This window comes from Blennius ocellaris (assembly GCF_963422515.1).
Source record: "Blennius ocellaris genome assembly, chromosome: 14".
Lineage (NCBI taxonomy): Eukaryota > Metazoa > Chordata > Actinopteri > Blenniiformes > Blenniidae > Blennius > Blennius ocellaris.
Window position 1 is genome coordinate 20075139 of NC_137663.1, and position 27330 is coordinate 20102468.

Below are 27330 nucleotides of genomic sequence, written 5' to 3' on the forward strand. Positions count from 1 at the left end.
TGAAAACAACAAACTTGGATTCTTTAAAAATTTATTTAAATAGAAAAAAACAAAAGCCCTACCTATCTTTAAATGGGTTTCACTTGTATAGTGCTTTTCCACCGCTTGAGCAGTCCCCAAAGTGCTTTACATTGTTTATTACAATCACCCATTCACACACCAGTGGACGCTCAGTTCATCCATTGAGAGCAGCTTTGGGGATCAGTGCCGTGCTCAAGGACACTTCGACACGTGGACAGATAGAGAATCGAACCTGCAACCTTCCGATTGACCTGCTCTCCCACCATCACACCTATCTATCTATCTATCGATCGATCTGTGTGTGACGCGGCCCCTTTAAGAACCTCCTGGGTGTGGAAAAGGGGACGTTTTATGTGCGTCCCTGGCCAACTGGTCGCGTCCCTATCCTTTCGTGATCCCGTTTACAAGCGGCGATAAGGGAATAAAATATTTATTTATTCAGTTGTAAAGATCCCTTTACCCCCAGTTACATTCTAACAGTTTCAAGAGGCGTATTATAATCGTAAAGGATTACAGGTGATTTTCAAACCAGGACAAAGGATTTAGACCGAGGCGTCACAAGAGGGCGAACTATTTCGGAACGGGACGCGTCCAAGAGGGATTCTCGCCGCTCTTCTGAAAGCGACGCAGAAACGAGGAAAAAGTGTCAAAGAGATCCAGGTTACGAGTAAATTTGACCGTAAACAGCGGGCCAGACCAGGTTCGGAGAGGACCGGGTCCTAACGGAGCATCTCCACAACCCGCTTCGGTTCCTTGTCCCCCCTCCCCACACCCCCTCTTCCGGCTGCTGCAGGCTCCCCCGGACACTACGGTTCGTGCTCCAGCGGACAGATGGGAGAGCGGAGCCTCCTCGGCCGAGCTGCAGTGAGCCGTGTGCGGCGGTAGACGAGCGTGGGCAGCGTGTCTCTCCAAAACAAGTTTCCATTGTCTCCGATCCTCCCGGCATAAAAGATGGGACACCCGCCTCTGGAGTTCAGCGACTGCTATCTGGACAGTCCCGACTTCAGAGAGACTCTCAAGTGTTACGAGGTGGAGCTGGACAGGACGAGCAAATTCCTCAAAGAAGTCATAAAAGACGGCAACAGCGTGATAAATGCAATCAAGGGTGAGCATGTTGACATATTAACTTTCCTTCTAGAGTTTTCTTTTTTTCTTTTTTGCATATTGCATGGAAAGATTATGGTGTGGTGAGGATTGACAGCATCATCAGGGCCCTGTGTGAGTCCCTGCAGGGCCAATGAGGGCCAGGAGAGCCTCTTTCCAGGGAGGTGCTACTGCCGCTCCCCTGGGAGAAGAACACCCACACCTCCTCCCCTGAAGGGATCCGATGCAGATGTGCAGGGTCGATACCAAGTCACTTGCATTTCCACAGGATCTGCATCCTTCCACGTGTTGCTCCTCCGACTGCTTACTGTGTGTAATAGTGTGTGTCATCCTCCCAGCAGGGGGGCCACAATGACTCACGGCACAAATCCAGTGAGATTTATAAATGAGAAACAGATATGTCTTTCGCGGATATGTTTTTGATGAAAGTGAGAACTACCTTTGAACTGTGGGAAACCTTTAGACAGGTGTGGTATAATGTAATCCATCCTGATACTCTGGGATACTCTGGTTGGCTTCAATCAGAGTATCTACTGCAGCAGAGGTAAACGACCCCAAACTCATTTTAAATATGCCTTCATTTTAAATATAAACATAGTTTAACAAAATCAAGTCTTCCTCCATGAACTTTCCCCCACCCGCACCACACTATATACGTTTTTCTCCACATATATGAAACAGGAACTTTTTGTATGCGTCACAAATATATTATTAAGCCAAGGTTTATCTGATTGAAAATGAATAGTTTGGAGTGGGATGTCCACTGAGGGGTGATCGTGGATGTATCGAATAAAGGATGTTGCAGCGGTCGGGTAGGAGGAGAAGATGCAGGTTATGTGGCGATGCCTTGGAGTCAGGCTGAGATGGAGGCACATCGCATGAAGGGAGAAACCGAAGACGAAGGTCCCAGGGGAAAACACTGTCTTATTTGTCTTGTTCTCCATTCCCCAACGTGCCTGAATGACAAGCTTTTCTACCTCGAAAACAGAAACGGTCATTGTAGGTAAACTGGCGGCGGATACGATAGTCAGTCTACATGACAGTCAGAGGTCATTGTGGCTGTGGTCGACTGCAACGAGACGTCAATGAAAGTACCATTTTAGCCGGATGTAAAAACGTGTGGGGACTTCATGGGTCTTCTCACTCCAGCCCAGAATGTTGTTCCAGCAAAAACTGCAATACAAAAGAATTATGTTTAGTTAGCGGCGAAACGCTGCACAAGCCGAGTTCCTCCCGTTAAATGCTCGACTTTATTGATGTGACAAACTGTTTTGTTTCAGTAAATGAAGCCAGACTCCACAGGTCGAACGTATTGTATCAACCACATGCTAAATACTGCCAAGAAGAGTCCTTTATTCACACTCTGCAAACAAAATGTAAAGAGACAACAAACAAAAAAGAAAGTTTTTTTTAATTATTCTGTGTTTCATTTTGTGAAAAGTGACCATAATTCATATTGAACAATTAGTACCGGTAAATGTATTATAATCATAGCTAATATTGTTTGACATTTAATCCGATGTTTATAAAATGACTGTGTCTTGTTTTTTGTTTTGTTTTTAACCAGCATATTCTTTGGCAGTCCAGAAGTTTTCTCAGACCCTCAGCGTGTTCCAGTTTGACTTCATTGGCGACTCCCTTACAGATGATGAAATCAACATCGGTGAGAAACCGCAGACACAATGACAATCGCAAACAAAACTACACAGCAAAAAATAAGAGGGCTGGATGTGTAATGAACGTACATTTGGAGGATGAGCAGATGGTCGTCAAAATAATCTTTTCGAGCTGCCGGTAAACTCCCATGCTGATAAATGTGGTGTCCGATAAAGGTGAATCCCATTTAGCACTTTGTTCACGGATGCTGCCCGTAATGTAATGTTCCTTTACAAACCTTTACCAAAAAGCATTGCGATAAATAAAGAAATAATAACACTTTAAAAACACAGATGTCCTCGGTTTCTTCGGTCGCAAGTTTACAATAGTGAAATCATTTTCAGAAAAGTCATCTAATAGGTTTCAAATTAGTCGTCTTAAACTTGTGGAAGCATTTCACAAGTTTGGCCCCACTTGATTTCCAGCCTCTCACTAGTACTTTGTCACAGCTTGAATGTGAGGTAAAACACAGTCGTATGTGAAGACAACTCTAATTAAATTCCATGTTTGCAAAAGCTGGAGCACGTGTTGTGTTGTGCTGCTTTTGTTTTTTTGTTTATTTTTTTTTAAGATTCCAGAGGAGTTTCCTGCGTCGGACAGTTAAGATAACAATGTGCCAAGTCGTAAAGTCTTGATTCCGCTCATCATCTTGGTATGTTTCGTTTTCAGCTCAGTCCTTCCAAGAGTTCGCGGGACTTCTGCAGGAAGTGGAGCACGACAGGATGATGCTGGTGGGTTATCAGTTTCCTCCACACGGACTCCGTGTCCTCGTTATCGCGTATCAGAAGCCACTTTCACACATCCTTGCACTGAAGATCGGATATTTAAGAAGGAAACCTGTGACACATTATTTACAAACGACTTCCTGCGTTCATTTAATTCATTGTTTTCCGATAATCAAGTGGCGTTTTTTTGCTGAGATGCACCAACACAGATGCTGATTGGGTGCATGTGTGGTTTGAACAGTGCACTGCTGGTAATTATTTTGGTATCAGTTCCTTTCTTGCAGATCTTCCCCTTTTTAAGTTTTTTTTATTTTTTTCTGATCGTGGTTCCATATTGCTCCTATGGTGCCACATTTCCTTTTTGTCTTTTGGCTGCTTTAATTAAGCGTACAGCACAATGACAACATTCCTCTGAGAATCAGCTGACTCTCTGACTTAAGTAGAGGCAATTCCTTCAATCCTGTTCGACGACATGTTCCCCGTGGCATTGTTGTTGTTAATCCAGAGGTCACCCGGCGAATCTGGTTTTTGAGACATTTTCCCTTCTGCACTACCTGAGATTGATTCAAAAACTAAAAACCCAGCTCACACTCCAGAGTCTTTTAAACTCTCATGAACATGTTGGGGTTTGGGATTAGTAATTTGCACGCGGCAGGTCAGTGTGGTAATTGTTGCTCTGGTTTCCTTCTCCTCCAGGTTCAGAACTCATCCGATCTGCTCATCAAGCCCCTGGAGAAGTTCAGAAAGGAGCAAATCGGAGCAACAAAAGTGAGTTGTTGTTTCTTTTTTTCTTTTCTCTCTCATGGCTCCACAACGATGATGTGGCACATTTTTGAAACACCTTTTGAGTCAAACGTTGGAAGCAGTCCAGTAGGTGCATGTCAGGTCCCGTACACAGGGAGTCGCTGCATGACCGCACGGCCGTAGGAGATCATGTTTCTCCACTGTTGTTGTTGCATGTTGTTAGGCGTGTTAGTTTAAACAGGGATAATTATTTTCAACACACAAGATAATAATGCGCTGAAAGACGCACTTCCTGCAATTACCCAGACATATCACACCACCATGGACAAAAAGGCGGCGTTTAATAAGAGGTACTTACGAACTGACACATAGAAAGAGGCTCAAACGGGATGTTGCCAACCCGCTGATCCGTCGCAGCGCCGCAGAACAGGCTGGCAATATGAACAGCTCCGATGAAGCTGAACTATATCATCTTATCATTATCATTATTATTGTTATTGAGGTTATTGCAAAGCTGGAATGCTCACGTGAAGCTTCGCCGTTGGTGCAGCGGTGACTTCCATTGCCTGTTTCAAAGTGGAGGCCAACGAGCAGTTCGCTCAAGGTTAACCTGTTGGACGGGGTGTGTAGAGTTACACAATTCTCAGTATACAAGGAGCATAAAATTTTTTGATTTACGGGATTGTTGTTGTTATTGTTGTTGTTGTGTTTTGCTTCAGTGCAGCAGTCACTGACTTCCTTGTCTGGTTTCAAAATAAAAACCATCAAACGTCTCACCCAAACCTAAGCTGTCCATGACTGTATCAACCATATGTTCAATTTCGACTTTATATTCCCATATGGTCGTCTATAAATCCCTCAGTCTCACTATAATAATCTATCCAAGACATCTTGTATAGATCATTTTTTCATATTTGTTATTATTGTGCAACTGTCCTTTAGCAACTTGTAAAACCACATTCAACATCTTAGACATATTGAACACAATAATATCGTTCATTGTTTAATTCCTTATATCAATTTATCCAACTTGAGACCGCGGGATGCTGGGGCAACTGATGACGGGCTAAATTCTGGAGATACAGGTCACCGGTTCATCACAGTACAAACACAGAGCCTCACACTGACAAACAGATGTTTGATGTACATAAGGAAAAAACAAAACATGTAAACTCCACACAGAAAGATCCCAAAACTTGAATTCAATAATTTTATTACTAATTACATAGTGAGTTCTTTTGAAATTCTTTTTAATGACAGTTATTGTGGAGGACGTCAGAATGAGAGTATCTTTGGGCAGCTTTGGTGGCTGTTGGTTGTATCTAATAGAGACATCAAAACCCAATGCAGTCTATCGCTTCTCGCCCCTTTTAAGAACAAGTCTTAATTATATGCATTAAAAGGTTTCGGGTTGACAAAATTAAGGGGCACATAAAGGTCAGTAATCGCTTATTGAATGAAAAGCCTTGATTTAATCGGAATCTTTATCATTCTTTCCCTGCAGGAAAAGAGAAAGAAGTTTGAGAAAGAGAGTGAAAAATATTACTCCCAGTTAGACAAACACCTGAATCTTTCCGCCAAGAAGAAAGAGAGTCAACTTCAAGAGGTGGAGTGCAGTGCATTTCAATAGTTTAGTAGGGAACCGAGAGCAATAATGTACAACATTTCCCTTTTGATTTTTCTTCTAAAGTCTGATGAAGTTGTAGAAAAAGAGCGTCTGAACTTCTACGAGTCGTCGGTGGAGTATGTCTACCAGATCCACCAGGTGCAGGACAGGAAGAAGTTCGATGTGGTGGAGCCGGTGAGTGCGGCCGCAGTTTTCCCCCCACGCTTCCTCTTTTTTCCCCCGACACACACCTGTAAAATAAGGGATCTGTGAAACCCACATTGCACACAGTGGGGGGGGGACGAAACCTTCTTTATTGGCTGTGGTTGCAATGTTACGACTGTCGACACCAGCGTGGTTTAATATGGAACTCGTGTTTGTGTTGTACAGGTGCTGGCGTTTCTTCACAGCGTTTTCACGCTCAACAACCTGACGGTGGAGATGACTCAGGACTTCATGCCGTACAAACAAGAGCTGCAGCTCAGCTTGCAGAACGTAAGCGTTGCTCCCGGCAGCGGATGAAGCCATGAGCGGGATTTCATACCATTTAATCAGAGTCCCCTGTCTCCAAAGTGCTTTCTGATCTCGCCCACAGACAAGGAACCACTATGAGAGCACTTGCGAGGAGTTGGAGGAGCTGATGAAGCGAATGAAACATCGATCGCAGGTCTGTAAGATGCAGACCTACCTGCCAATGGAGGGCTATCTGTACTGTCACGAGAAGTGTGAGTATACCAGATGTAAACGAATAAACTTGTTTGACATCCTCCTGATGAAGTCTTGTCGCTTTGTGGTCTCATCAGGGGCGCTGGGCATGACGTGGGTCAAATACTATTGTAAGTACCACAAAGAGGGGAGGCTGATGGTCATGGTGCCTTGTGAACAGAAGCCAACCACTAAGCAGGTCGGTCCCTCACAGGAGTCGCGCGATCGCTTGAATGGCGATGCACAGTTTCTGCTTGTTAACTCGCTCTCTTGTCCCCGCAGGGCCCCACGCAGCTCACACTGAAATCCTGCATTCGCCGCAAGACGGAGTCCATAGACAAGCGCTTCTGCTTTGATGTGGAGACTAACGAGAGGTGAGCGCGACGTTAAGGCCTGAGGCACGGTGCGACGCGGCTCCCAAAAAGCCCTCTGGGATAAACAGGTTCAGGCAGCGAGGTGAACAGGTGGTTTACAAGGACAGAGTGTGAAGGCGAAATGGATCGTAGCCCAAACAATCCCGAAAGCGGTGGAAACAGATGGCAAAGTCGCGGGTTTCAGGGGAAAGGAAAGCAACAAGCTGATATTCTCATAAGCAGGCCGGTCGGGAGAAAAAAAATCTATTTTAATAGCGACTTGAGCCACAGGCTGCTGCTGCTCTGGCACCTGACAAAGAGTTCGTCTCCTGAAATTGGCGGCAGCGCTGCAGTGTTTTAAAAGGTTTAAAAGCAGCTTGAGTCATGCATTAATGCCAGACTGTCTCTGTGAGCATTGAGCAACTAATCTAGGAACTAGGAACATAATGGGGACCTGGCTGTTTGATAAACTGAAGGTGGCAGTGCTGTGTTGTGTAGAAAAGTTAATGCTGTGAGCTCGAGATGTTTTAAAATCAGATAGAGTATGCAAGTTCTCCAACAGTTTGAATTATAGTTAGTGTAATGATCACATGATTTTTTTTTTTTTCAAAAATAGCTTAATAACAAAGCACTACTTTTTGCCAAAATCAGATATCGGTACCAAATCAACCCTTCTATTCAGGTTCTTCAAGCAAAAACATCTTAATGCTGCAGGTAAAAAAAAAATGACATGATAAATTCGTATGAATACTCATATTGTTTGGGTTTTACGCCGAATTTTCTGTTTAGTTTTTTTATCAACTTGATTACTTTGGAAGCTTACAAGTTTTGAACTTTTATGTAGTATAAATGTAGAACATGTTAAAAAAGGATTTCTTAAGGATAGTGGACACAACACATCAAAGTCATGCTGTTGGGGTGAGTGTGTGAAAACATGCATAATGCAACAGTTATAGGAGACACTTTTTTTTTAAACATTTTACTGTATTTTGCAATAGGAAGTATCATTAAAATTGGCTTTAGGTTGAGATTGTAGTCATTTTCTGTAGTATGTGTTTGGGTTTCTGAAAATATAGACAATTTCATAACTCTGAGTCACAACAAAGAAAAACCTTTAAAGTTTAAATTTAGTGGTTATCGTAGCACTATTTTACCGGTCCAGCCTAATCAAGATGAAATTGGACTGTATATGTGGCCCCTGAACTAAAAGATGTTTTACACCCCCAGATGTAGATATTATTCAGATTGCGTGTCTGTAAGTTGGGAGAGATGCAGGTGGAAAAGTGAAGAGGCGAGGAGGAGAGGCAGTGATGATGGAGGAGTTAATTTACCTGAGGTTAATCACGCAGAGTAATGGACGGTGTACAAAAGTGGAGTATCGGTGGTGACGTGTGGCTGTGGTGAGACCGACTGTGGTGTTTGGTTTGGAGACGGTGGCAAAAGGCTTGAACTGGAAGTACTGATAGTTTCACGGAGCGTGAATAGAATAGAATGGAATGGAATAGAAACACTTTATTGATCCCAGAGGGACATTCTTTAAGCTTTAAGGATGGAGTAAACATGAACAAATCAGAGGAAAAGATAAGTTTGTGTAGTTTAGCGATAAAGCCAGAGAGTCCAGGTGACTGAAGGGAACAGCCAAAATACAAACAACAACCCAATACTTTATATTATATAGAGCTATATTCTACCACATAACGTTTTTATGAGGTTTTATGTTTGATACTTGATGAGCACAACAGCAGAACAGGGGTACACTGGTTGACATTGGAGCTCTACAGAAAGAAAATCCAGGTTTGAATCCCGACCGGAGCCCTAATGTGTTTACTCTGGCCTTCTAAATAAGTTTTCTTTATATCTTTGATAATGGTTTTCCTCTGTAATAAAAAAGTCACGGCGGTTAGGTTAATTAGTTACTTTAAAGTGTTTTAGTGATTGTCTTTCTGGGTGGAAACCCAAACTGTTCTGGCGACTTGCCCGGGGTGGATCCTGCCTTTTGTCCAATATCTGCTCCGGCCGTTGTGACTCTTCCCTGGATTGGGTGGAGGTGAACGGAGGGTGGTTGGGATGGACAGATCTCAGACGTCGAAACGGGATTCAAACTAATTGCGCAGTTGTTTCCGTTAACAATTGATTGAATAACCTACAAGCTCGAAGAGCTAGCACGCGACCGTGTTGACTCTGCGTGAGACAGATTGCGGCTCTCGGTGCTTGTCTAATTTATCTCCGTTCCATGCTGTTGCTGGCTGCGCTGTGAATGAAGTGGTCCGAACTGACGCCTCGCAGCCAAGGAAGAGCCAAGTTCATTTCCAGGCCGAGGCCTCTCTGTGTCGCGCTTCCTTCATCGGTTTGCCAAAGTCGGTACTCGTTGGGGTAAATTGGATTGGAGAAAACCCAATTATGCACGTGGAGAACGTGCAAACTCTGCATGAAAGCCCCCCCCCCCCCCCCCCCCCCCCCCCGAGATAAGATCAGACTTCAACCCTTGATATTCTCACTGTGAGGCGAGAGTGCTCCACAGCACCATGTGGCCCTCCTCCGGAGGTGTCCTTGTTATTTTCCCCACCGGTACGATAAATTGGGACTAATAACTGCTCGCAGAGGCTCTTCTGAGTGGTTGGATGTAGTAGCAACGCTACCCCCCCCCCCCCCCCCTTTATTCGAATAATTAAATTGCAACCTTTTTCCCTTTTAATGGGTTTGTTTCTGTTTCCATAGAAACGCACCCGTCACTTTCCAAGCTCTTTCAGAGGGAGACAGAAAGTTGTGGATGGAGGCCATGGATGGGAAAGAGCCTGTGAGTTTATTTCTTATTGTTATCTTTTTTTTGCCTAATTTCTTCTTCAACGTTTTGCTGCTAAAATGCTTTTGTTATTTCCTTGATTAATAATTGTTAGAGATCAGGATTTTGGCCTTTTGCAGATTTGTAATTAGATTAAAAGTGCTTCAGTCACCAAATCCATTTGTAGTGCCCCTGTAAGGAATAAATCACTTATGTCCCCGATGTCTTTTTTCAGAGGATGTGGACTTTATTGCTTCTCTAATACAGAGATATGAGAAATAGTTTGAGGCTTGCTGGGTTACATGAATTCATCAGTGCCTCTAAATGACGGGAGGTAGCTAGTTAATGGCCTTTTTACTGCACAGCTGAATTTATACTGATTTCTTTTTTTTGGTGCATTTCAAATGGTGTTTAGCTATTAATGGAGCCCTCGCTGCAGAAACTGGCAAGTTGTTGTATGTATTCATCAGATTTGAGGCAATAAAACACTATAGTGCCTCACTGGCAAGAATGAACACATTGTTAATTCCTCTGCTGCAGTTTTCCTTCTCACACCATTTTTCAGATCATTTTTTTTTTTTTGCACAAAATAAACTGCTAGAGGATGTGAAAATACCGAAAGGCATGCTTTTTGGTGGCATCTTCCTGTGTAACTTCCCCTTTAACTTCTCTATATTATGAACATTTTGCAAGTGCTTGTCTCGACACTATTTTCTCCATTATTGTGGAGCCTGTAAACGTCCATCTAGCAACGTCACTCTTAACCTGCTGAGGCCTCAAGGGACGGTTGTGTGCATCCCGTCGTTGCTTGTTTGGAGTGATATTTGTCTGCTTCTGCCGTTAGGCCCAGGATGCAATGGGATTTCACCTTTTCGCACGTCCATTTCCTCAGATCACCATCTTTTTTTTTTTTATATAATTAGTATTTTATTGTGTTTTCCAAAATGAACAACATTCAATCCTTCCCAATACCAGTACATTTCTCCCAAACTCAATGTCCTTTATAATATCCATACTTGTAATAAAAGGGAATACTCACACAAAACAAAGTAGAAATAAACAGACAAGAAAAAGAAAAATATAAATAATCACCATCTTTTAACGACTGATAGGAACACACATCATTTCAACAGAGAAAGTGGAGTTCAAGTAGTTTTGGATCTAAATGGGTCAAAGTATTCTAGCCTTCACCACTGTTGCCACACAACAAGTCCATACCTGGTTTGATTCCAGGTTTTGGAGCCTTTATATGTGAGGTTTGCACGTTCATCTTTTGTTCCTTATGTTTGCCTGATCACGAAGATTTCTTTCCATCGTCTGGTTTAAATCCAAATGAGTCAATTTAAGTTGTTTGTAGACATAAACTAGTAAACGTCATATTTTTGATGTTCAGACCTGTAGTGACCTCCCCCTCCCCTCTTTTTTTTTTTTTTTTTTTTTTTTTTTTTTTTTTACTGTTCTCTAACATTATATTGACACTGAACAAAATAACCAAAGAGTAAATTAAATGAATTAGCCCAGGTTTTTCTACAATCAAAATAATGGCTCCACACTGCCTGGTTAGACATGCATTAGTTGTAATTTCTGTGATCAGGGCTACAAAAAGCCCCACATCCTCTCGATACAAAACTGGGCTGACGTTCTCCATTACAGTCCCCATTTAAAGTTAATTCTGGTAAAAAAAAAAAAAAAATCAGATCCCAAACTTGAGAAGTGAACATGAATGCTTTCCATTAAAACTTTTGCATGGACTTCTCCGAAATCTCCTCAGCAACTGGACATTTTGACAAAAAAAAAAAAATGAACTCAAAGCAGTCATTCACATGTTGGGTGTGGGGGGGAGGGCAATTTTAACTGTTCCTAATGCCTTTTGCTGGCAGCTCCATTATGTCTTCATCCATATCTCAGATTTGTCAGCCCCGAAGTATAATGCTGAGCCACTGCTTCATTCTGACTCGTTGAAAAAGTAACTCGGTGGTTCCAATGAAAGTACAAAAAGCAGAACGAACTTCACTTTTCTCACAATAGATGAGGTGATTAAGAAATAATGTGGATGTGATGGGTGATTTAAAAGCTGTTGTTCTTGTCTCGGTTGTAAAGAAATAACAGATTAGGATCGTGGTCGTCCGCTATCCAGCCGACTGTAACAATAAACACTCGTCCTATTTAAGAGTCCTTGAACAAGACTTTACTGTGTCCAGCCGCTCTGTGGCTGGCCGCGACCTCTGACGTCCATCAGAGGGGAGGGCAGTGAGCTATTTTAGGGGCAAAACTGAACAAAGCTCTGTGGTCTCACATGTGGTGGTTTTTTTTTTTTTTTTCCTTTCTTTTTTTCTTAAATCGGTAATGGATTGGCTGAAGTGAGATTGTATTGTTGGCCTGAGTTCTTAGTGACTGAGACTGTAGTCATGGAGCAAAACCACTCGATCAGATTAAACACATCCTCTTTCCCGCTCAGTTTTCATTGTTTTTTTTAAATTTCACATGCGAAGCGTCCACTCAGGACGTTGAGTTCAGAGGAGCAGGTTTGTCTCCTCCAACCACCATCGAGTATTTATTTCCCCTCTCATTTCAAAAGAGAAAGACATGTCCATTAATCACGCTGCGGTTGACATTTTTTCCACAAGTTCCACAGTCTTCACTTTCCTTTTTACATTTGTTTGCATTTCAGATTTATCATTCCCCGATTCACAAGCAGGCTGAAAGTAAGTCGGTCACCGTGTCTGAAGGTGTACCACACACACACACACACACACACACACACAACAAACACACGTCTCATGAGCCATTTCTCTTTAATTGTTTGCAGTGGAACTGAATGAAATTGGATTCAAGTTTCTGCGCAAGTGCATCAACTACATTGAAACAAAAGGTACCTTTTCTCTGAAGCCCCACACTTTCTTTGCTTTGTTTTTCCCACTCGCCCTTGAGGGGGCAGACTTGACTCACATGTTGCATTCGTTGTTCTTCCTGCAGGTTTCTCTCTGGCAGAAATATCTCTTTATTCCAGTCCTAGTTAAAAAAAACCCAAAAAAACACGCAATTTCTGAGAGTTGACAATTCTAAACCATGACAAATCTTTTCTGCAAAAGACTTATTTTGGAAAACTCCTGATAATTCCACCGTCTAATTTATGGCATTACTTCATTTCATTTCAGTAAATTGAAGGGGGAAAAAAAAAAATCTGCGTCCCCCAACTCAGTAACCTGAGCACATGTGACCTGAAAAAGAACAATTCCACAACCACATTGTTTCTTCATTATCATGATTCATCTCACAGAAATTCCTCAAGATCATCTGCATCCAATTTGAATCCGAGCTCTTTTGAGTGAAACCTGTGTCTTAATTCTCGCTCCTGCATGGAGAGGCATGTGGTACATTTCCACTGCTCTCCGTTCGTCCCGATCTCACTCCCTCTCTCCGCTCCTCTCCTTTCTCCAGGAGCCACACAAGAAGGAGTGTACCGAACAGTTGGCAGCAACATTCAAGTGCAGAAGCTTTTGAACGCCTTCTTTGGTAAGGGAAGTGAGCTCGGGAACATGTGCTCCGCTATGTCCATTCACTTTATTCGCCTCGGCCGCACTCGTTAACCTGACTGTACGACGCCTCTGTGAAGCGCCACCGCTCTGCTGTGCACGTATGAACCAGACAGACCTACTTCTTCTTGTTTGACTTTCGCTCGGGGCCGCTCACCGCAGGCATTACAGCGTTACTGTTGCATGTTTCGCCGTATCAGACAGTTGTGTGTGTTTTGGCCGGGCAGCCAAAGCTATGGTCGGCCCTCCGAATGCCAACATGTCACGGACGGGCTGACCGAAGTGAAGCAACTGGCCGCTTCAGTGTTGCGAGCACCTATATCAATTTCAGAGTAAACAACCTCATTCCAAATTAGGAGTCCTTGAGCTTTTGCTGCGCCACACAAGGCTTAGTACTTCTTCCATCCATCATCTCCACCTGCTTTTATACAGACGAGGATCACTGGAGGCTGCAGCAGGATAACCAGGGTGAAAGGCAGGGTACACCAGGGACGGGGCAAAAACACAATCAGACATACACACTTGCACATTTCCTATTTCTAATGTGTTATGGGTACAAAAGGTTATCCTGTTTACTTTGTCAAGCTTAGTTAAGACTGCCCAACCTTCACCTCCACCCACACAACAAAGTGTTAATTTTGAGTCGCCACGCTGAGTCACTGAGTTGAATGTGAAGAAGATTGGAGTACGTGTAGAAAGCCCACTGAAGAACATGCACCCGCGACACTCAATCTTTCGCGCTGGAGCGTTGACAGCGTCGACCATTTTACCACTTTTACCACAAAGGCTCAGGATTCATTTTTAATTCCCGTGAGGCCAAATTATCACATAATACCCACAAATTACACAGTTCATTCATAGACGCCTCCCATTAGAAGTCTGCCAGGCACGTCCCACTGGGAGGAGGCCCGGGGATCGTCGCAGGACCCTCTGGAGAGATGATAGTGAGGTCTGGGAGCAGCTTGGGGTCTCCACAGAGGAGCTAAATGAGGTCGTGGGGGACAGATGTCTTGGCTTCTCTGCTCCACATACTGCCACCACGACCCCGTGTGGACTGAGTAGGAACGAGATGACTGAAATCATTCATAATAATCTCACTGTGCTCTCACAGACCCTTCGAACCCCGCAGATGTGGATCTGCACAGCAGTGACTGGGATGTTAAAACTGTCACTAGTGCCTTGAAGTTTTATCTGAGGTGAGTTTTTTTTTTTGTGTGTGTGGCAAAAGACACGTCGCAGCCTTCATTCTGACATTCCCTCAATCACGGTGCCTGTGGATAATTTACAGTTAAATATATTTCCAATGAGTACGAGTCAAACGGGTTCATGCAAATCCTGATTTTGAGGTATCCTCCAGAAATCCATCCGATTGCATAACGTGCACAGACTAGGACGCGCTCCATTCAATTTCTTTGCTGTTTCCAGATTCAAAAATGTGGCCTTGGCAGAGGTTGCACCCTCTCAGTGCGTCCTAGTCTAACTGTGTAACAAGCGGGTGCTGGTTTTAGTTTTTCCCGTGTTTGATGTCGAGAGTTTTTCCCTGCACTTGTGTTTACTTTTGTGCCTTTATCCTCAGGAGTCTGTCTGAACCTCTAATGACCCACAGTCTACACAGAGACCTCGTGTGTGCCGCAAGTAAGACAATGTTTTTGAAAATTATCAGGAACTCCGATCTGGAAGGTTGTGTCACAGCGTGTGCCTCCTTCTCTTGGAGCAGCCACCACTGAATTACGCTGCCGAATTGTGTCAGTGATATCCAAACAGTAGCTGGCGAGGTGTGTCTCTGCATCCACTTGATAAAATTCAGAAACGTATCAGGAGATAGAAGAGATGAAAACGTGCCTTGACGTGTTAACTCTGCAAAAGAGAAGAGCTTGTCATTTTGTTCCCCACAGTCGGGATCCGAAGTATGAGCTCACGCTGCATCTTGGTTGACTTTACAGTCGCTTTAGCATGTTTTTGCATTATCTGGAAAAATGTGTGGATACGCAGCACACAGGAATGCACCGTGCTGCGCCGGCTTCTGCAGCGAGCGGGCCAACGCGGTATCACTGTGGACGCTGAAGGAAATCCGAGTCTCCTGATTGTTTTTGCCTGTCACACGGCATTATTGTAAAACCGGGAAGACAATGAGTTTAATAGCATCAGCCTCATTCTGTCAGGATGTTGCATTAAGGCTGCCAGTGGTTTGGGTTTCCTGGAAAATGCCATTCACGAGTTGAATAAGGGGACTCGTCGTTATACAACCTGGCTTGTTGGAGACTTTCTGCCTTTTGTTTCAAGTCTTTGCAGTGGATCACTGAGCTCTGCGCTATATTGTTTCATGATTTCAGCAGAACAAATATGTGAAAGCCGGGATTTATGCATCGGTACTAATGCGTCTCGGCTTTCGATTGCCATCTTTTTGCACTTATTGACATCTCGTGCCGCATAGTTCAGGTTTTTGGTCCACACGGAGCAGCGTTTCGTTCACACGAGCCCACGGAACATCACAAGAACTTTGTGCGTTTTAACGGCTGGAACCAGGGTCTGATTTAACGTCCAAAAACTGCCTAGTCACGTTCGAGCACTTTCTCATGGTTTCAAAACTTTGGGGGTTGGGTTCTGATTACCGACCTCATTGTATTTTATCTATAATCAAAAAACCTCCCACTGTGAACCAACTATTTTCCTCAATTATCCATTGTGCGTTGATCAATTGGAAGACAGGAGAATTTATGATGTTGCCGATCTTGTTGCCACTCGGGCTCGTCTCCTTTTCAGTGTTGTCTCAGTGAACCCGTTTACAAGGCAATAAAGAGTGATCAAAAACAGCCCAAGTCGAACCTCCTCCGTAGTTACAGTAGGTCAAACCAGGATGCGGCCTTCTTCGCTTTTATGGCGTTGTTGTTGTAGGACTTTTTTTTTTTTCCGAGTTTTCTTCTTACCCCTCCTTCACTTTGAATGGCGCTGCAGTGCATTTTGCATTTATTGCCATCAGCCTCAACAATGAGCCAAAAACCCTCTTTGGTTCCTTGAAGAGAACATTTAGTTCCAGGTATTTTTACGTGGAAATGTGCGTTTTCTCTAAGGAAAAAAAAAAAAAAAAAAGTGACTATACCACTAAGTGAAACTTTAGTTTGATCACTTTTTGCGTGTCTTTCTCTCCAGAGTCAGACAATCTTGACTCTCGACTCAGTGAGATTCACTCGCTCGTCTACAAACTTCCAGAGAAGAGTCGGGAAATGCTGGAGATGCTTATTAAACACTTGGTCAAGTGAGTACTCGTATACTCGGCGGTGACTCAGTCTTTTCATAGCCTGTCATACTGAAATAAGCCCAACATGTAAATGCCTGTTTCGAATTACTCCAGTATTCATCCCAGCCTGGCTTTTCTGTTGACAGCGTGTGCAGCCACAGTGATGAAAACCTGATGACTCCGTCAAACATGGCGGTTATCTTTGGACCCACACTCATGAGGGCAAAGGAGGATACGGTAGCGGCCATGCTGGACATCAAATTCCAAAACATTGTGGTGGAGATTCTGATCGAAGAGTACAAAAAGGTACAAGAGAAGTCATCACATTCCTGTCCCTTATTAATGACGCGCTTGACATCGTGAGAAATGACTTTCACACTGTGGTTTATGTGAGATGATTGATTGCCAGTTATTTAGCAACCCGGTTTCCCCTCTGTGAAGCACAGAGGCCACAGATTAATTTTTACACACATCTCTTAGACTTTTTCTGTGTCTGAATATTCTTTTTTTACATTCCTTATTTCGTATATTCCTGAGATTTTGTGCGAAATTCCCACAAGATTGATCTTCTTACTTAGAACTTTATTGATAAAGCAGATAAAAATGGCACAACTGGCCAAAGGGGTGTCGACAGACAAATAAACACAAAAGAAAACTCTCAAAAACTATTTAGGGTAACTATTTTATGTTTTTGGACTGTGAGAGGAAGCTGTAGTCATTGGAACTACAGTCACACATGGCGAGAAGATGCAAACCGCAGGCACATCCAAAAACTTAAAATAAGTTAAAATCTAAACAAAAGCTATTCGCTCAATAAACACTGACCATTAAAGCCAAAGAGAAAAGACTGTGTCTTCAGAGAAGATTCAAAAACAAAACTAATTCGACACTTTCTACGAGTGAAGAAGCGCAGCCAGTGGTAATTGTCCAGTTTACCGTCGATAAGTAAACTTGAGAGAGCGTGAACGCCGGAACGGGTCGGACAGATACTGCTGGGGCAAGGCCTTGTAAATACCAATGAACCAAAATCAATCTCAAAACATCTGGGTGATGTGCACCGGAAAGTCGCACGGATGTCGGGATGCTCTTAATTGGGCGAACTTTGGCGAATTCCTCCGATCCTGAAACATGCCTTTTGGGCATCAAAAATCCTTTTCCCTTCTGTTTTACCGCTGGCGTTCCAGTCAGTGTTGCACTGAGCTCAAGGTGACCTCTGCTCTGTTAACGCGTCCCCCACGGCTGCTGCTCAACTAAATGGGCTCGTCACACCATGATAAATAACACCGAAACAGTCTCTCAGCCGTGCGTTTTTACATTTAGCTTAGATGCTGTGAAAAATAGGCTGTTATAGGAAGGAAAACACTGATTTCATCCACCTTTTGGCAAATTACGTAATAATCCACTTTGTGTTGTTGATTTTCGGTTTTATTAGCTTGTTAAATTCTGCGAGTCCTTCCACGGAAGTTCACCACACATCTTTGTTGTTGGGGACAATTACCACTTTCCACCAGACTAGTGTAACATTTCTGCATATTGAACATTTAAATGTATGATGAGGCAACATGTAACTAAGTGGATTTTATTTATATAGCACAGCACAGAAAAAAACAAAAACAAAAAAAAAAAACCTCACCAAGTGGCTCACGATAAAACAAAGTACAACGTAAAACACAGTTAATTAAAAGCTTTTCAGTATAAAATTGTCCTCAGCTGCCTTTAAAAAGAGTCGATGCATACTGTGGTGCGTAAAGACAGCGGGAGAGAATTCCACAGTCTTGGTGCCACTGCCTGAAACGTCCGATCTCCAAGAGTTTTAAACCCAAGTGCGTGAGAATAGCAGCAACTTTTGACCCAACGTCTCACCTGTTGACGTCACACCTGAACGATAGGGATTTCAAAGATGCGATAGGAAGTGTGGCCATGTTGGGCCACGAAAGTTAAGACTAAAGTTTGGACTCGCGTAAGATCTTCTGGATAAAAGTCTTGCCGTATCATTTGTCTGAAGATGGCCCAAAGCTGATTATTTTTAAACAAGTAAAAAGACTGTTACAAGAACAGATAAAAAGCGATGATAATCATCTCCAAGTTCAGCTTTTGTCACCATCAGTCTGAGTTTTGAGAAACTTCTCAAATGATGAGAACAGCTGCTTGGTGTGACTCTCAAATGACATCAATCTGTCCAAGAGGACACCCACATTTCTCAGATTGGAGTTATCCGAAGAGCCTAAACAGTCATTTTGTTGTCCGCTGTCTGGAGCCATAATCAAGCTTTTCACTTTTTTCGTTGTTTAACTGAATGAAATTGTGGTTTAATCACTTGATTCCTATCAGGCGCTTTTGGAAAGACCAATATATCAATGTCGTCAGGCTCGACGTTATAAAAAGTACCGTCTAATAATTTGGCCGAGAGGGAATGTGTTCCGCAAGATAAGATTTAGACCCACAACAGATCTCTGAGGTACCTCAGATTGGAGTCTCAGATAGGATGTAAACCACCTAAAAACAACACCGATAATCTCCACAAAGTCGATGTGAAATCCATCCCGATTCTTAAGAAAATAATCGAAGGTGAAGGTATCTTTAAACATTCTTAACCATTAGTGAGTGCAAGGGAGCCAATTTTGGAGCTGGTCAGGTCAGCTGGAGACTTGACCAGATATTTCAAATGAATAACAGTTTGCAATGGTCTCCAGCCGCCCACGACCCTGCCTTAAATAAATACAGTGGAAGAGAAAATGTCTGGATCCCAACAGCGAGTCAAAATCATGTCATACAATATAAACAACATAAAGAAGTTTGCTACTCAAATTTGGCTGGTTGGGCCACGTGTGGTTCAACTTCTGGGGGAGGAGGGAGTTTGAAAAACTCAGTTTCACAACGAAGCCCACAGATTTGAAGTAAACCATTTTCAAAACTTCAAGAAAATTCATTTATATTTTGTCAGACCGAGACAGTAAAGTTGTTATTCTGTCGGCCTGGCAGGAGCAAAATATGCAATACAAGTGATGTAGTGACTGTACGAAAGGAGGACGGCCCCTAAAGATGGATGAAATCCAGAGGCCAGCACCTTTCTTGAGGCTCGCTAATGAGCATTTTGTGTCTCATCATTTCAATCTGTACAGAAAAAGAGAGCCAACGAACAGTATGTTGTGTGTGAACTGAATTATTTTCTGGCTCCGACCGGTTAACTGCCTGAAGAGACTGCACCATGTCCAGCTGTGTGGCAGCTGGTCCCGGCCAAAACACACTCCTGCACATTACATTATCTGCAGAAAAAAAAAAGGGCAAATTAACTATCTTCCTGCTTTAAGTTTCTGAAAGATTGAGCAAAAGAGATTGAAAACGAGTTCCGGACTGAAGCAGCCGTTTGTAGCCGAGTGCATCCTGACGCGATCGGGTGCAGCAGAGGCCTTCGTTTGCCTGTCAATCTAATCTCGAAGTGGCTATTCTGAGCTTTGTTCTTGCTTGTACTTTGTTCATATCTACTCTACACAACAGAAACATTTTGACTTCTCCTCTCTTTCTTCTTGTTCGTGTAGTTACTTTTTTTTTTTTTTTTTTTTAAACAAAGTTACAGGCTGTGTGTTGCTGAAATCGCACCCACTGAGCCAAATGCTACTGTAACTTTTTTTTTGTTTTTTGTTTTTTTTTTTAAATGTGATTGCAGATCTTCAGTTATATGCCAGAGGACAGCGCTGCCCCACCTGTCCCTCCTCCGCGGGTCACCCCGAGAAAGCGGCAGCCCATCACAATCTCCAAGCGGCCGGCTCGTGTTTATCAAGCTCTTAGTCACGACCACTTCCAGCACACAGAGAGTAATTATCAGCCTCTCTTGTCCTGATTGTCGTCATCATCCTCATCATTATCCCCGTCCTGTCTGTGGCGAGCATAGAGTAGATTATTTTGAAATGGTTTTTTTTTTTGAACAAACATTTTTTTTTTTTTAGAAAGACTTGTACCACGGCGTACCTGCGGGGTCATTTCTTGACATTTTCTAAATGGGATTTATTGTAGTGTGTGTGTCAATCAAAACAATTATTACATATCCCTATACTTGGAATTTGTTTGTCAAATCAAATTCAATTAGGTTTCTTTTTTTCCCCCCCCCTCTGTTCTGTGCCATCCTAAAATGTTGTTAGGGAGAAGAAGAAAAAACTCTGCGGGGCTTTTTATTTCTTTATTTTTTTAAATTAAGTCCAAGGGCAAATAAAAGTATCTACAGTTTCATCTCACGTTCGTCTTTTTTTTTTTCAGCGCTCGAGGCTAAATCATGTAATTTTCTGTCTGTTTGAAGTCCTAGTTAAGTGGGTGTGACTCCATCCTCTCACAGACTTGAATAGGACAGTTAACAGCAGCATTGTGTGATATTCTTAACATAATGTTTGCTTTCGCCTCATAACCAGCTCGGCGCTGTGAAGCCAACGCTTGAGTCACAAGTAAAAACTTATGTTTATGTAACGCGCTTCACCAGAAGTCGAATTACCCGTTCAACTAAACTGTAATCTATTTTCTTCACGCGTGTGTGTGTTTATGTGTGTGTGTGTGTGTGTGTGAGACCTTGACTACATTGACATTTGTATCAGATGGACGCCACAGAGGGAAACATTTACATTTGATACGAGGCTCGTCGTCGCTGTACAGTTGATGCGGTTTCTTTGTAACAGACGGCCAGAACGACGCCTCCGGTAATGATGGGGACGCCCCGGCGGGCCCCGTTCGCCTGCAGCGGGTGAAACCCGTGGGCTACGCTCCGCTGGCCCCCAGAGAACCGCCTCCGAGACAAGCGCTGATGCCCAAACCGAGTCCCCGCCAGGACAGGCACGCGGAACCGGAGAGCGCAAAGCAAAAGCCAGATCCCTCTGTGAATGGGGAAGCTGGAGTCTATGTGAGCAGGGTGGCATCGTTTCAGAGCAGGAAGCCGCCGCCAAAAGGCACGCTAACCATCAGAGAAGGTATGAGGAAACATCTGCCGAGAAGTCTTCCTGTTCAGGCTTGCTGGTAGATGACTAGATGCCTTTTCTGTTTGGAGTTTGCATGTTTTCTGTCTCCCGTCGTTCAGACGCCTTCGGCCAATCAGAGTTCATGCATGGAAGATCAATGTAAAGATTTTGTGTTGTTATACTTCATGTTAAATCGCAACATTATCAGTCATTTGTAATTGATTCACCTCCTTTTAGTTAATTATTTCAGGTTGATCATATTAAATGTTCTGTGAATGTGGTACGCTGAAGGAGCCGTTGGCAGATGTTAGACATGTGTCTGTGGCTGCTAATGAAGACGAAAAGCAGAGGCTGACTCACTTCCCTCAATTGTTAAATGCCATAAAATTTGCACGCAGGCTTTACGGGTTGTCACTGCTAAATTAGCATTGCATGGAGTTTTAGCTGGTGTGACTTGATGTCAACGTCGACAAAGCTTCATTTAGCACCTGCCAGCTCATCGCATTTGATTCCCATTCTTCCTTTCCCTTCTTACTATGGTAATATTGCCTTTTAAGCAGCATCAGAAGAATGTTTTCAACAAGAACAGCTTTGATAAATCTATTTGCAGGCTGCCTGCCAATCACCAATCACCAAATGCCAAACACAAAATCTGCAGCACACTGGTGAACTCGGCGCGGGTTAACTTCCTCAAGTTCCCCCCCCCCCCCCGAATCCGTTAACGTTAACCCGTCGACGTGTTGTCTTCCAGGAGATTCTGATGGTCTGACGAGAAGCAAGTCAGAAAGACATGTCATCAGTCGCCCCCCTGTCCGGCCCCCCGAGCCCCCGTCCAGATTCCCCCTTCCACAGAAACCCCCGGCCGCAGCCGGCAGCGAGGGCACGCCCACATCCTAGTAAGTGCTCTTCAGACATACAAAAGTGTTTTTTTGTTTTTGTTTTTTTTGCACATCCGTAGAGGAGAGAAGAGAAGAAGTCCAGCACATATTCGACGCGAGGCGGCATTTTTACGAGCAAAACAATAAAACGTGCGGTTTGAAGCGATCCTAAAATCCGGGCAGATTTGCAGATCCCCGGTGTCTGCGTGTCGGGAAGCCATTAGCGGCTTTGTTAAAGATCATCAGCTTAAATAATAAAAGAGACTGAGCGAGTGGCGGCGAAACCGCACACCCAGGGCCGTCACTCCTTGCAGGCTGCCGCCACAGATTTACCACGGCGTCTTCGTCGGGATGGTCTCGGGGCCGCTGGAGCTTGAAGGTGGGATGAAAAGCACGGGCCGCCTCCGTGAATGACTTTATGTATCGAGTAGTGTAAACACTATTAAAGTTAGTATAATCGTTACTTTTATTAGAACTTTATATGGCGATAAAACGCATTGCACACCGAGCTGCCGGAGAGTCGCATGTTTCCCTGAGGAGTTGATGGAAGTCACCAGAGGAGTAAAACGGATATCATTGGATGTATAAGGACTCCGCGCACGTGCTAATTTCGCTAAATACACTTGTGTTTATTCGCAGTTTGCTTTGGCTGCTTCCAAGTGGCCACAAATGACTTGCAATCGAGTCAAATCTTTTACCTGTTGGCGTCGAATTACAAAATGAGGAAAAAAGATGTTTTTTTTTATCTCCTTCGCAAAATATTCCAACAGACAGCTTTCACATCCTGAATTGTATTCCAATCTTTCTGCTTTTCCTCCGCAGCGTTGCTTCCAAAGCAAAGTTTTTCGAGAACGCCTCCAAACAAGTCGGCAGGTTTGTGAAAGTTTCTCAGTATTCCTGTGTTGTTTTGTTTTTTGGTTTTTTTAACCCAGTGGACGAAAGTCCTGCAGACGTTCTGGTGGACGTGGTGATGATCTGCCATATGGACACAAAGATCTCTCTCTCGCTCTCGCTCCCTTTTCTTTTTGGGAGATTTTTAATAAATTTAGATGTCATCAAGTCAGCGGTGACCGGAGGGCAATAAAGATTGTAAATTATTTCAGTCGATTTATTATCCGGAACCGAGTCGTCTAATTAAGCGAGCAAATGGTAACTAGTGTTTTAAAGCTGTCGATTTTGTCAGACAAACGGCTCCCCCCGCTCTTACATTTGGCCTCTGGCCCCTCCTCATGCGAGGGTCCGCCGCTCGCCATGCACCAAAACCCCTGCGACGAGCAAAACGACACGTTTCGCTCCTCTTGTGATTTGCATGCACAAAGCCCAGCTGTCGGCCCTGCACAGGCAGCAACAGAAGCCGTAAATGTCAGGATTGATCAAAGGGAGCTTGTCTCTTTGTTGTTCTTTATTCTAACATCTATTCACGGCGCTTCACTTTTTCCCCACATTTTTCTTGTGTTGCAGCCTCGTTCCAAAATGGATTGAATTCATTTCCCTCAAAATTCGACGCACAATACCCCCGTAATGACACGGCGAGCAAAGTTTTCTTGAGACGTTTTGACCGTTTATTGAAAGTAATGTTTACATAAGTATTGACAGCCTTTGCTCAATACTTTGTTGATGCAGCAAAAAAACAAAACAAAACCAGAATCAAGCCTCTTTGAATATCACAAAGGCTCAATAAGGTTCAAGTCTGGGCTCAGGGCTCTTCCTCTGCACTCTTCACAATCAAATAAATTCAGCGCAGGTGGATGACAGTGAAGCCGTAGAAACATCTGAGGGGTGATCAGCGGAAACAGGAAGCACCTGAGCTCAATTGTGTTTTGACGCTATCATCATGGGGTGCTGTGAGTAAAATATTGGAGGGCAAAAAAAACCCAACAAACTTTAATCCATTTTGGAGTGAGGCTGTAACATAACAACATGTTGAAAAAGTAAAGCACGGTGGATTCTTTGCAGATGCACCGTATGTGTTTGAGGTTAATTGAAAACTCTAAATTGCCCGGTGATGTGAATTTGTGTTTGCCCCGCGCAGCTGGGACTGCCCCCCCCCCCCCCAACCCCCGTGTTATCGCACATTACTTTTGAATTCATGCAATTTAATTGATTCGTGATGTAGAACTCATTGACCGACATGGAATTTCTCTCTTGTGGTTCAGTCCGTCGACCTCGCCGCCATCGTCGGTGTTGACGAATGTAAAAAAGGAGGTGAGATTTCATAGAGTTTTTGTATTTTATTCTATTTCGTTTTTTTCACTGAATGTACTGGTGTTTTGTTTTTGTTTTTTTTGGTATATCTTGTGATTTCTACTTCTTCTGTTTATACCGCACAGTTTGACTGTCCATGTTTCCTCTCCTCAGAACTGACGTTCAGGTGACCCGGACCACATCGTGTGACCTCGACAAGCCGGGGGCCGGGGGGGGGGGCACGTTTACACGTACCTAGATTTATACAAAAACTGATATTTCCCCCCTTCTACGTTTAAAAAATAAAGAATTCTTCATTCACACGGACCTCCATATACACCTGGTTTGGAGCTGCTATGAGCATGCCAAACCTGTAGGGGGCAGTGTAACAAGAAGCATGAAGCCATGATAGCCAATCAGAATCCAGGGGGGGGAGCTACATACATATTATCCTACCACACTTTCGATGCAACCGGAGACGAGGAGTTTATCCAGATCTCCACTGTGGCCGGAGTTTTCAGGACTCGTCGTTTTGTGGTGCGGCGTAGCTGCGTTTGTGTGTAAATGCGCATCCCAACACAGAGAAATATCACTTTTTTGTTTTTTTAAATACAAAAAAGTGTACGTGTAAACGTGGCCTCAGTCAGGCTCAGTCAGGCTCAGGTTTATGAAACAAAGAGGAAAAGGTTCTCAGTAGAACTGCATGGTTTCATTTTGGAGAATCGTGCTGTAAAGCGACACTGTAGCAAACCGTCTTTTGTGTGAGCTCACACAGTAACCGTTTGTCGTTCCAAAGTTAAGCTGGAGTAAAAAAAAAAAAATGTAAAAATTGCCTCGTTCCATGGTAGTTTTGTAAATTAAAAAAAAAAAAATCTTCATTTTTTTTCCCGTTGTTCAATAATTTCAATTCGATTTTACCTTTTGAGTTTTTCTAAACTAATCACTGGACTGCTTGAAGACTTGTTAACGCAGCCGAGCGAGTTAAGAGTCCCAAAGAAAACGAATCGGCTCGAACATCGCTCATTTAAACGTGTGAATGCTCGGAGTCGACGTGAACTTAAAGGCAACTACTGTCCCGCGCAAACAAACTGCTTGACACAACGTCACAGTATTAAATCCCACAGGACACAAACAAATGTACAGAGAAATCTTAAACTTATCTTAAACCGTTTTAGTTGGTTGTAAAGAATCTTGAGGGAAGTTTCTAGTTGTGTGTGAGTGAGTGAGGTAACCTGTCAATCTAATGTGACTCACAAGTTGAGAGGCATTACAGAAAAAGTATTTAATTTTTTTCCGTTTTTTTCCTTTTTTTTCTTCTTCTTCAGTTAGTGTCTGAATTCACACTGAATGTTAGTTTAATAGGATGTTCTTGTTTTAATGTGAGGTCGTACAGGAAGGACATTAAAGTCTGCCTGGATTTATTGCACCTCATATAAATGATCCGGGGCCAACATGGAAAAAAGAAAAAATCAAAATGAAATCTGTTACAGTAAATAAGAAAAAAAAAAACCTAACACTCCACTATTTGTTTTGTTTATAAAATGTTGACTTTATTTTTCTTTTCTTTTTTTTTTTGTTAACTTGTTCGTTTGTTTTTTGCTAACTTGAAAACTGCAGTTTCCTAAAATTAAAATTAAAAATGAAACAATTTTTATTTGTGTGATCTTTTGACACTGATTGATGATTTTTTTTCTCTCTCTCTCTCTTTACGACTCGTGTTTCACATTTACCATAAAACAAGTTTATTATTGTGGTTGTCCTGATACAGAGGTCATAACTCAAAGTTAAGATCATAATAAAAATAAAAAAAGTTTTATTGGGAAATATCACATTAGAAACAGAACCTGGTGCCAAATCTCTTTACTAGAAAGTAGGGTTAAAAAAAAAACTTGTGTAAGACGTCCAGCTGCTTCACACGTGTTCATCCTCGCTGGAGTTGGTAAACTATATGTGACCAAGGCCACAAGGCTGACCTCAACATTCATTGGAAAACTCCACATTAAGGCAAATTAAGAAAAAAATCAATCAGTTGCATCCCGGTGACCTTTTTTTTTGTTGCTTTAAGTTAACAAACATTTGATCCTTTGCCAAACAATTGACGCATAAAATACTTTTCCATCGGTTGTATAATAAAGGTTAAAAGGAAAGAAAGGAAAAAAACAAAAAACAGTCCCTGTAATGTGAAACAGGTTTCAGGTCGGGTGAAAGTAATTAGAGGCTTGTTTGGAGTGAGCCTGTTTTAGTTAAGCCTCTGACGTTTGAGCTCTGCTTTTCTCCCCTTGCTTATTGAAGCCCGTGGCGTCCTTGTGCCAAGATAGAAAGATGCTGTTTGAGGCCTTCAGAGGAGAGGAGCCTTTGAGTCTTGCATCCTATCTGATAACGTTTCCAATGGATTCTGAAAATAAATAACACCGCTCTCTGAAATGGTTCATCAGCACGCTGTTGAGACTTTCAACAAGTGCGGTCTTGTCCAGGACTGACCCCGACGGCGGGTCCAGCCCCCAGAGCAAGGCGGCCTCATGCCATAAAAGTGTCCTCAAGTCTTCCTCCGCTGGGACATCAGACGCTCGGACCAATACATTATTCAAATATATGATTTGAAGATACGGATACCGACAATGTTCCCTTTTTGTTTTTTGAGCGACGAGCCCTTCTGAAAATGTCCGGATTATTAAAAGGCTCATTAAGCTGAAGCGTTTTGACCTCCAAATGAAGAAGATGGTCTGAGTCTCTGCTAGCTTGTAGATAGAAGAGCTGTTCCTGCGGCGTTTTGATGCTCGTCTAGTTTCAGCTCGTTTTCACTGCAGCTGCCTAGATTTGGGTTTCGGCGTTGGGTTGTGTTTGTACATCTTAATAGG

General features: G+C 43.1%; 1 protein-coding gene across 1 annotated transcript; it reads left to right on the forward strand.

Annotated features, from left to right (window-relative positions):
* The first annotated feature begins 657 nt into the window (after positions 1-657).
* On the forward strand, positions 658-26105 carry ophn1 (oligophrenin 1). The gene is made up of 24 exons (XM_080508279.1): positions 658-1126; positions 2693-2788; positions 3451-3512; positions 4203-4274; positions 5755-5856; positions 5941-6051; positions 6247-6351; positions 6452-6581; positions 6660-6760; positions 6844-6935; positions 9633-9711; positions 12368-12401; positions 12506-12568; positions 13138-13212; positions 14344-14428; positions 14809-14867; positions 16383-16488; positions 16617-16776; positions 20138-20285; positions 21135-21422; positions 22162-22306; positions 23111-23161; positions 24445-24493; positions 24647-26105. Exons 1-24 carry the CDS (start codon positions 973-975, stop codon positions 24650-24652), a joined length of 2373 nt encoding a protein of 790 aa, XP_080364405.1. The 5' UTR covers positions 658-972; the 3' UTR covers positions 24653-26105.
* Positions 26106-27330: the final 1225 nt, after the last annotated feature.

Excerpts from the sequence above, each read along its gene's own strand:
- ophn1 (XM_080508279.1), top strand. The coding sequence starts at position 973 with ATGGGACACCCGCCTCTGGAGTTCAGCGACTGCTATCTGGACAGTCCC. Across the intron at positions 12,569-13,137 it reads CAACTACATTGAAACAAAAG|GAGCCACACAAGAAGGAGTG; the intron begins GTACCTTTTCTC and ends TCCTTTCTCCAG. Across the intron at positions 13,213-14,343 it reads GCTTTTGAACGCCTTCTTTG|ACCCTTCGAACCCCGCAGAT; the intron begins GTAAGGGAAGTG and ends GTGCTCTCACAG.